Below are 11580 nucleotides of genomic sequence, written 5' to 3'. Positions count from 1 at the left end.
GGCTGAGGCTGATGAGGAGGGGATGGAGGAGGACTCGGTGTTTAAGAGTAACTTTGGCCGGAGCCGCGCTGAGCAGGAAGGTGGAGACCAGTGTGAGGAGGAGGATGAGCAGGAGCAGGATGAAGGTGTGGTCAGTTGGGCCAGCGTCAGGATGCAGGGAGACAGGAAGAGACAGACAGCAACTGAGGATGAGGACCAAGTCTACAGCCTGCTGCTGAAGAGGTCAGAGGTCTCACACGCACACACCCACCCACACACACACACACACACACGCACACTTTATCTCATCTTTCTCTTGTGCTCTGTCTCTCTCTAGGCCCTTGGAGTGGGTGTCAGACGCCCACACAGCCCTAAAGTCGCCCATCTCAGTCAGCAGCCCCCATCGAAGCTCTGACAGCCACCTGGATTCCTTCAGCCGTCACTTTGAAAGCATCATGGAGTCTCACAGAGCCAAGGGCACCTCCTACTCCAGCCTGGACAGTGTTGACCTTTTGACCTCTACAGGGAACCCTGTCTTCACCTTTGACCTTCCTACACTCACCCCAGAGATTCAGGTGAGGCCAGTTTCTTTATGATTATCTACTACTACTGTGAATTTATAGTAGTAATAATAACAACAATAATAAGCAATCCATTATCTGAACTGCTTATCCTAATAATAATAATAATAATAATAATAATTATTATTATTATTATTATGAATAAGCACCAAAAAAGTGCTTTACCCGATTAACAAATATTTGAGAATTTTTGTCAGTCACATGGTCTGTCTGTCTGTCTGTCTGTCTGTCTGTCTGTCTGTCTGTCTGTGTCTGTCTGTCTGTCCAAAATGAGATATTCACCATTTCATGGAATATTTGAATATAAATTGGACAAATCTATGGGGAAATATTTGTATAAAGTTGATAAATAAAGATCATGACTGGCTGAACAAGACCTGTAGTTCACATGACGTGTGTGTGTGTGTGTGTGTGTGTGTGTGTGTGTGTGTGTGTGTGTGTGTGTGTGTGTGTGTGTGTGTGTGTGTGTGTGTGTGTGTATAGAGTCAGATATCTGATAGTGCACGCCAGATCATCGAGTTGAGTTTCGCACCATTAGCCAAACCGGATACACCTGGTCTGTCTGAGACCTCCAGGTCAGAGACTACCCTTGCCATTTTGGGGGCAGGGCTTAGAGGTGGCTCCAAGGATGACTTCGCCTCCAAAGGGCGTCCCCGGTGGGAATGGGATTCCTGGCGTCGGGCAAACATGCGAGATGGGTTCCACAAAGCCAACTCTGTCCCATCACTCCATAGCAGCACACGGTGAGTCTGGAAATGTCAAGATTCATTTCTGCTGACTTCCGTTCAACCTGAGAACTGTATTTTCCTACATGAAACCTCTGAATTAAAGGCTCTCATTGTAGCAGATTAGAGAAAACAAATAGAAAGGTGTCCAGTGCTGACTTTAGCTAATTAAACCTAATCAGCTAAACCACTAGCTAAACAAATCCCCTTCAAAATGACACATGATTCACTATAGAGATACAACTTATTTGTATTATGACCTTTAAATTGATGATGGTCTGCCTGTTTTCTCATGTCAGACTTAGTATCTATATCTTGGAAAAGTTAGTAGTGAGAAATTTCTGGATTTTCAGGGAGTAGAACAGATCGTCTAGTAACTGGAGGGTTAGCAGTTCAATTCTCGTCTCCTCCTGGCAAAAATGTGGAGGTGTCCCTGAGCAAGACACTTAACCCCTAACTGCTCCTGATGAGCTGGTTGTTACCTTGCATGGTTGACACCGCCATCGGTGTATGAGTGTGTGGATGTGTGTGTGAATGTGAGGCATTAATTGTAAAGTGCTTTAAAAAAAGAATTGTAAAAATGAAGTCCATGTTAACATTTACCAAAAAAAAATAATAAAAAAAATCGAGATTTATAGGGGCTGTTCCACTGCAGACATCCTTATAGCACCTCGGGAGTCCAGATGTCCAAAGTAGAATGGGATGCAGGAACAACCCCCAGCCCCCCCCCCCAAAAAAAATAACTGAGGCGATGGATGGGGACCTTATTTTGACTAATGCATATAGTATTGCACTGTTAAATTCATTCAGTGATCCATGCCTATCCATCCTTGACCAAATTGCATCATTTAAAACTATGAATCAAAAATCAAATTACCTCCCCTGGCTGAAAGTTCACACTTGTGCCCTTAGAAGACTCTAGAAAATCAGAACGACAATGAAAGGTCAACAAGTCTGAATTAACACATAACACCCTTAACAAACAAATGTTAATTTACCAGAAGGAGGGCGTCCAGGTAGGGTAGCGGTCTATTCCATTGCCTTCCAATACGGGATCACTGCTTTGAATCCTCCTGTTACCTCCAGCTTGGTTGAGCATCCCTACAGAAACAATTGGCCATGTCTGCGGGTGGGAAGCCAGATGTGGGTATGTGTCATGGTCGCTACACTAGTGCCTCCTCTGGTTGATCAGGCCACCTGTTCGGAGGGGGGGTGGATAGCATGATCCTTCCACGTGCTACGTCCCCCTGGCGAAATGTCTCAGTGTCAGGTGAAAAGAAGCAGTTGGTGACTCCACATGTATTAGAGGAAGCATGTGGTAGTTTGCAGCCCTCCCTGGATCGGCAGAGGGGGGTGGAGCAGCAACCTGGATGGCTCAGGAGAGTGGGGTAATTGGCCGGATACAATTGGGGAGAAAAAGGGGGAAAAAATCCAAAGAAAAAAATTACCAGAAGGCAGTTAAGGATGCAAGATCAGCATACTTCTCCGAACTAATATAAAGAAATAACTACAGCCCTGGTCCCTCCACTTCTGTTTTTGAATCTGATGTTGAGTTGTCCGAAAAATTTCTCATTTGTTTTGTGAATAAGATGGAGAATATCAGGTCCCAAATCCAGCCAGGCTCTTGCATTCATTCCATTCCCCTTGTTAATTCTGCCTCTTTTTACCCAGTTTCAACCACTTACATTTTCAGGGTTTGAGAGTACAGTCTGCAATATGAACTTCTCCTCCTGCATCTTAGACATCTATCCCACTAAGCCACTCAAGGAGGCATTTTCAACTATCAGCCCCGTTATTCTGTAAATTTTTAATAATTCTCTGGCCTCAGGTTCTTTTCCAGACAGTTTTAAGCATGCCATTGTTCACCCATTACTGAAGAAACCTAATTTAGATCCCTGTCCGTAAGTAACTACAGACTAATCTCCAAATTGTCTTTTCTATCTAAGGTTCTGGAGAGAGTAATTTCTTCTCAATTGATTTCTTTTATGAACACTAATAGTATCTTTTAACAGATTTCAGTCTCGTTTTAGAGCACTTCATAGTACCGAGACAGCTCTAGTTAAGGTCCCTAATGACCTACTGCTGACTGCAGACAGAGGTGACTGCTCGATTTTAGTTCTTTTGGACTTCAGTGCTGCTTTTGACACAGTTGATCACAACATCCTCCTACATCGCTTAGACTTAGGTTGGCATCAAGGGCTCGGCTCTTAACTTATTATGCTCTTACCTCACCAACAGAACTTTTTCTGTTGTTCTGGGTAACTCTACCTCCTCAGTGGCTCAGTTGAGTTGTGGTGTCACTCAAGGCTCAGTTCTTGGCCCCCTTCTCTTCTCTATATACATGCTGCCCCTTGGCCAGGTAATTCACAGCGACGCCATTACTGGAAGCCACCATCTGTCAGGTAGTTTTAAATATAGCAGGCTGCTAGGAATCTTGGGGTAATATTCGATGCTAACCTCAGTTTTGATAATCAAATCAAACGTGTTGTTCAGTCATGCTTTCTCCAGCTCAAGCTAATCTCCAAAAGCTGTACATGCTTTTATGTATTCTTGGCTTGACTATCATAATACACTTTATTCTGGTATCAGCAAGGGCTCCCTCCACCATTTGCAGTTGCTACAAAACACCGCTGCTCGGCTCATTACCGGGTAGGACCATATCACTCCTGTGCTTTCCTCCCCACACTGGCTCGCTGTTGTATTTTGATTTGATTGCAAAATTTTATTGCTCACTTCTAAGGCTTTAAATGGTCTTGCTCCTACACACATTTCTGATTTACTGACCTGGTATATGCCCTCTCGACCATTAAGATACACAGATGGAGCCTTGCTGGTTATTCCTAGGTCTCGGTTTGTTACAAAGGGTGATCGGGCTTTTGGTGTTAGAGCGCCTACACTATGGAACTCTTGTCCTGTCAAATTAAGACAAATTCTCTAGCGTCTTTTAAATCTCGTCTTAAAACTTTTCTTTTTAAGTAAAGTTAAGTCAATTTTATTTGTATAGCCCAATACCACAAACTACAAATTTGCCTCAGTGGGCTTTACAGCAACACAACATCCTGCCCTCAGACCCTCGCATCGGAGAAGGAACAACTCCCTAAATAAAACCCTTTAACAGGGAGAAAAAATTGGAAGGAACCTCAGGGAGCGCAACAGAGGAGGGATCTGTCTCCCAAGACAGACAACGTGCAATGGATGTTGGGTTTAAACAATTTACAAAATACAACATTGAAAGAAGATGACAGAATTATAATGGAATTATAAAATGTATGAAGAATATGATGAGGAGGTTGCCAAGCAGTGTTCAGATGCCAACAGAACAGCACAGGACCCGAGCCACTTGACCAGCGTCACCATGTACACACAAAAAAACAAAACAAAACACATTAGAAAGATATAACATTGAAACAGTATAACAAAATTATATGGATTTATGACATATATATAAAAAAATGTGATGAGGGGGATGCCAAGCAGTGTCCATGTGGCGACCACCATCACCATGGAAACCTGGGAGGAAGTTAGACTGAACGTGCACACAAGGGAGACTCACATCACATCATTCACACACACAGAAGAAGAGAAAGGAGAAGAAATCATTCAGAGAGAGAGAGAAAAAACATGTGAGAGAAGAGAAGTTTGCAATAGTTAATAATCTATACACTATAATCTCGTCGGAAGAACAGTGCTTGGTATTGAGACAGAAACTGACCCGCCATGCAGTACAGGTTGTGAAGCACTCAACTTAAAGGCAGCTAATTGTAAGCTAAGGCAAAAAGATGAGTTTTAAGTTTGGATTTAGAGGACTCAACAGACTCTGATTGTCTGATGGCAGCAGGCAGGTTATTCCACAAGAATGGGGCCCGATAGGAAAAGGTTCTGCCACCAGCTGACTTCTTTTTAATTTTGGGTACACACAGGAGCCCTGTATTTTGAGAGTGAAGAGCTCGAGATGTAATGTATGGTTTAAGGAGATCAGACAGGTAAGATGGGGCAAGCCCATTTAGGATTTTATAAGTCAGCAGAAGCACCTTGTATTCTGATCTAACATGGATAGAAAGCCAATGAAGGGAGGCAAGAATTTGTGTAATATGGTCAAATTTTCTAGTTTTGGTTAGGATTCTAGCTGCACCATTCTGAACCATCTGAAGACTTAGTACTAGCATGTGACAGATCTGAAAACAGAATATTACAGTAATCAAGTCTGGATGAAACAAATGCATGTATTAGAGTCTCTGTGTCAGCCATGGACAGGAAAGACTGAATTTTAGCTATGTTATGTAATTGAAAAAAGGCAGTCTTGGTGATTTCTTTAATGTGCTTATCAAAGGAGAGTCTGGGATCAAACGTAACACCAAGATTTTTGGCTGCCACACTTTCAGATATCACAGAGTTGTCGATTGTTATTGTTACTTGATCAAATTGGTGTCTGTGTCTAGCAGGGCCAATGACCAGCATCTCAGTTTTATTCAAATTTAAAAGCAGAAAGTTTAGTGACATTTGATTTTTTACAGCAGCCAAGCAGGCCTCGAAATTAGTCATTTGTGTATGATTATCAGCCCTTATAGGTACATACAGCTGAGTATCATCAGCATACCAATGGAAATTTATCTGATGACTGCGTATAATTTGGCCAAGAGGTGAAATATAAAGAGAGAAAAGAACACGGCCAAGTAATGAACCCTGAAGTACACTGTATTTAACATCGGAGAACTTTGATGTAATATCCATCCGTTATCCGAACCGCTTATTGTGCTCACAGGGTCTCGGGGATGCTGGAGCCTATAGCATTATTATTATAGCATATTTTATTATAGCAGACACAATGTGTTCTTCCAGATAAGTAGCACTTAAGCCAAGAGCGAGCTAAGCCAGAGACACCAAAATTATAACAGAACAAATTATTAGTAGTATTATACAGTGATCAGTTATGTCAAAGGCTGCACTGAGGTCCAGTGGTAGAAGCACAGAAGTGGAATCAGAGTCCATAGCTAACAGAAGATTGTTCACCACTCTGGTCAGAGCAGTTTCTGTGGAGTTACTGGCTCTGAAAGCCGATTGAAAAGGTTCATATTGATGGTTTTCTTCTTTTTGGGTCGAAAGTTGTTGATGCACAACTATCTCCAGTACTTTAGAAAAGAATGAGACTGGTTGATAGTTAAGAGACCCTGGATCGAGGTGCTTTTTTTTTAAGTAGAGGTTTAGCCACAGCTGACTTAAAACTGCTGGGAACAGTGCCAATAGTAAGTGATAAATTAACAATGTCTAGCATTGTAGGTCCCAGGAAACACCAGATGTCTTTAAAAAGTTTTGCTGATAGAGGGTCAAGTAGGCAAGTATTTGGTTTAGAAGCTGACACGAGCTTAGTCAAAAGTATCAAGCAAGATAATCTCAAAGGCTGTAATAATAGGGACCATCAGTGACTCATTGTATAGATATGAATTTGGTAAGACAGGATCTGCAGGAGTAGCTGGAGTTGAACGAATTTTGTTTATGATCTCATCAATCTTATTGCAGAAAAAGTCTAGAAACTCATGAGCTGTGAATGGTGAGCAGCTAATAGACGGCTGCTTTTATTAAGTTTAGATAGTGTCAAAGAGAAATCTGGGGTTATGTTTATTAATATTGATTAAGCAAGAGATACGCTGCTTTTGCAGCAGATAAAGCACACTTGTACTGTATTTCAATAAACGCTCATGCCAAGATAGGTAAAAACATCCAATTTTGATTTTCGCTATTTATGTTCCAGTGTCCTGCAGGCCCGCTTAAAAGCACATGTCTTGTCATTAAAACCAGGGTGTAGGCCTCTTTAGTTGCCTAGCTCTGTTAGTGAGAGGTGCAACTGAATCGAGGAGACTAGAGAGGACCACATTTAAGTTGCTAGTGAAAATTTCAGCAGTCAGTCACTACAGTGAAAGGAGCCAAGACTTCAGGAAGCTGCTGGCCAAATGCAGCTACAGTGGACAGACCAATGTGGCAATTGCATCTGAGCCAACATTAACTGGGCAGGCGAATAATTCTTCAAATTTCATGAGAAAATGATCTGACAAAAGATGTGGTTGGCAAGACATTCAGATCAGAAACAACTATCCCTTTATAGATAAAACCAAATCAAGGGTGTTACCACTGCAGTGAGTCAACTGTTGAATCTTCCTCTGTCACACCAGCCACCTGCATGTCCTCTCTCACCACTTCCAAAAAACCTCCTCTTAGGCCTTCCTCTTTTCCTCTCCCCTGGCAGCTCCCTCCATATTCAGCATCCTTCTCCCAATATACCCAGCATCTCTCCTCCACAAATGTCCAAGCCATCTCAATTTTGCCTCTCTTGCTTTGTCTCCAAACCGTCTAACCTGAGCTGTCCCTGTAATATGCTCATTCTTAATCATGTCCTTCTTTGTCACTCCCAATTAAAATCTTAGCATCTTCAACTCTGCCACCTCCAGCTCTGCCTCCTCCCTTTTTGTCAGTGCCACTGTCTCCAAACCATATAACATAGCTGGTCTCACAATCATCTTATAAACCTTCCCTTTAACACTTGCTGGTACCCTTCTGTCACAAATCACTCCTGACACTCTTCTCCACCCACTCCACCCTGCCTACACTCTCTTCTTCACCTCTCTTCTGCACTCCCCATTACTTTGGACAGTTGACCCCAAGTATTTAAACTCATACTCCTTCATCACCTCTACTCCTTGCATCCTCACCATTTCACTGTCTTCCCTCTCATTCATGTATTCTGTTTTACTCCTACTGACTTTCATTTCTCCTCTCACCAGTGCATACCTCCACCTCTCTAGACTTTCCTCACTCTGCACCCTACTCTCACTACAGATCACAATGTCATCCGCAAACCTCCTAGTCCACAGAGACTCCTGCCTGATCTCGTCCGTCAACCTGTCCATCACCATTGCAAACAGAAAGGGCTCAGAGCCGATCCTTGATGTAATCTCACCTCCACCTTGAACCCATCTGTCTTTCCAACCACACACCTCACCACTGTCACACTTCCCTCATACATATCCTGCACCACTCCTACATACTTCTCTGCAACTCCCAACTTCCTCATACAATACCACACCTCCTCTCTCGGCACCCCGTCATATGCTTTCTGTAAATCCACATACGTAGATGCAATGTAACTCCTTCTGGCCTTCTCTATACTTCTCACTCAACATTCTCAAAACAAACATCACATCTGTAGTGCTCTTTGCTCTTAACCTAGCTTCTATTACTCTTTCCCATATCTTCATGCTGTGGCTGATCAACTTTACACCTCTCTAGTTGCTACAGTTCTACACATCACCCTTATTCTTGAAAATCGGTATCAATATACTTATTCTCCACTCCTCAGGCATCCTCTCACTTTCCAAGATTGTGTTTGACAATGTAGTTAAAACTCCACTGCCATCTCTCCTAAAAATCTCCATATCTGCACAGGCATGTCATCTGGGCCGACTGCTTTTCCACTCTTCATCTTCTTCATAGCTGCCCTCACTTCCTCCTTGCTAATCCACTGCACTTCCTGATTCACTATGCCTACGTCATCCAGCCTTTTCTTTCTCTCTCTCTCTCTCGCTCTCTCTCTCTCTCTCTCTCTCTCTCTCTCTCTCTCTCTCTCTCTCTCTCTCTCTCTCTCTCTCTCTCTCTCTCTCTCTCTCTCTCTCTCTCTCTCTCTCTCTCTCTCTCTCTCTCTCTCTCTCTCATTTTCTTTATTCATCAGCCCCTCTAAGCACTCCTCCCACCTTCTCAACACTCTTTCCTCACTTGTCTGCACATTTCCATGTCTATCCTTCATCGCCCTTACCTGCTGCACATCCTTCCCAGCTCAGTCTCTCTGTCTAGCCAATCGGTACCAGTCTTTTTCTCCTTCCTTAGTGTCTAACCTCTCACACAACTCTCCATACACCTTTTCCTTTGCATTTGCCACCTTTCTTCACTTTATGCTGCATCTCGTTGTACTGCTGTGTACTTTCTTCATCTTATCCCACTTCTTCTTTGCCAACCTCGTCCTCTGTATACTTTGCTGTACTTCCTCATTCCACCACCAAGTCTCCTTGTCTTCCTTCCTCTGTCCTGATGACACACCAAGTACCTTCCTAGCTGTATCTCTCACCATTTCTGCAGTGGTTGTCCAGCCATCTGGCAACTCTTCACTACCACCCAGAGCCTGTTTTAAGTCCTCCCTAAAAGCCACACAACAGTCTTCTTCCTTCTTCAACTTCTACCATTTGATTCCTCTGCTCTACCTTCACTCTCTTCCTCTTCTTGGTCTCCAAAGTCATCCTACTCACCACCATCCGATGTGCTACTCAGCTATGTTCTCCCCTGTCACCACATTGCAGTCTCCCAATCCCTTTCAGATCGCGCCTTCTACATAAGATATAGTCCACCTGTGTGCACTTTCCTCCACTCTTGTACGTCACCCTGTGTTCCTCCCTTTTCTTGAAAATACGTATTCACCACAGTCATTTTCATCCTTTTCACAGAATCCACCACCATCTGTCCTTCCAAATTACTCTCCTTGACACCCTACGTAACCATCACCTCTGTTCCCTTCATCAACAGGCCCATTGAAGTCCGCTGCAATCACCACTCTCTCCCCCTTTGGTACACTCTCCACCACTTCATCCAACTCACTCCAGAATTCTTCTTTATCTTCCATGTCACACCCAACTTGCGGGGCATATGCACTGATAACATTCATCAATACACCTTTGATTTCCAGCTTCATACTTATCACTCTGTCCGACACTCTCTTTTCCTCCAGCACACTCTTGACATACTCTTCCTTCAGAATTACCCCTACCCCATTTCTCCTCCCATTCACACCAAGGTAGAAGAGTTTGAACCCACCTCCGATGCTCCTGGCCTTACTCCCCTTCCACCTGGTCTCTTGCACACACAGTATACCTTCCTTTCTTCTTTCCATCATATGAACCAGCTCTGTCCCTTTACCAGTCATAGTGCCAACATTCAAAGTTCGGACTCTCACCTCCACACTCCTACCATTTCTCCTCTCCCACTGCCTCTGGACATGCCTTCCCCCTCTCCTTCTCGTTTGCCAAACACTAGCATAGTTTTCACGTTTTCACTGGCACCCTTCTGGCCAACAGTACTGGTGGCGGTTGTTGGTAACCTAGGCCTCGACAGATCTAGTATGTAAATGTGGTTTATGATCTGCATATTTGATTTGATGAACATTTTACACCGGATGCACCTCCTGACACAACCCTCCCCATTTACCCAGGCGTGGGACCAGCACTAAGAATGCACTGGCTTGTGAATCCTCAAAGGCTGAGTTTTATTTATTTATTTTGTTTTGTTTGTATTTATTAATGATGTTTTTTTTTGGGGGGGGGGATTTCTCCCCAATTGTGCCCGACCAATTACTCCACTCTTCCAAGCTGTCCTGTTTGTTGCTCCACCCCATCTGCCGATCTGGGGAGGGCTGCAGACTACCACATGCCTCCTCTGATACATGTGGAGTCGCCAACTGCTTCTTTTCACCTAACAGTGAGGAGTTTCACCAGCGGGACGTAGCGTGTGGGAGGATCACGCTATTCCCCCCAGTTCCCCCTCCCCCCTGCAAAGGCACCCCGACCGACCAGAGGAGGCGCTAGTGCAGCGACCAGGACATACACCCACATCCAGCTTCCCACCCGCAGACACAGCCAATTGTGTCTGTAGGGACGCCCGACCAAGCCGGAGGTAACACGGGGATTCGAACCGGAGATCCCCGTGTTGGTAGGCAACGGAATAAATTACTACACTACCAGGACGCCCCCTCTTAATACTGTTTTTATTTTTACTTTTACTTATTTGGTTTTACTCTTGTTTTTGCCTTGTCTGGTTTTATTTTTTTGTAAAGGACTTGGTAATATTTTTTTTTAGAAAAGTACTATGTTAAAAATAAAGTTGTCATTATTATTATTATTACTGTTTTTATTATTATTATTATTATTATTAATACTGCCGTATGCATGCAGATCTACTCCTGCAGTTTCATGTTTCTACCATAGATCGGCGCTGTAGCAACTCATACATTTGGATGTTATTTGCTTTGCTGATTTAAACAGAGGTTACTCCAAGATGAGAACTCTTGTGTGTGTGTGTGTGTGTGTGTGTGTGTGTGTGTGTGTGTGTGTGTGTGTGTGTGTGTGTGTGTGTGTGTGTGTGTGTTGGCGTGCATACACTGCGTGGGCTGACTTCACATGACTTTAATTATACAGTGGTTTCCAGGCTTCGTTCAATTCCTGTTGGTTTATGTAACCTCAGTGACCCCACGTAACCTCACG

At 43.6% G+C, this 11580-nt stretch overlaps 1 protein-coding gene across 1 annotated transcript in view; it reads left to right on the top strand.

Annotated features, from left to right (window-relative positions):
* Positions 1-1231: 1231 nt before the first annotated feature.
* Positions 1232-11580, top strand: part of psda (pleckstrin and Sec7 domain containing a) — a 74064-nt gene continuing 63715 nt past the window's right edge. Inside the window, exon 1 of the mRNA XM_056291713.1 lies at positions 1232-1303. Within this exon, the coding sequence (XP_056147688.1) occupies positions 1248-1303 (56 nt within the window). The 5' untranslated portion in view covers positions 1232-1247. The remainder of the gene's footprint in view (positions 1304-11580) is intronic.

Source organism: Lampris incognitus, chromosome 13 (genome assembly GCF_029633865.1).
Source record: "Lampris incognitus isolate fLamInc1 chromosome 13, fLamInc1.hap2, whole genome shotgun sequence".
Classification (NCBI taxonomy): domain Eukaryota; kingdom Metazoa; phylum Chordata; class Actinopteri; order Lampriformes; family Lampridae; genus Lampris; species Lampris incognitus.
This window is presented reverse-complemented; position numbering and strand designations above follow the sequence as displayed.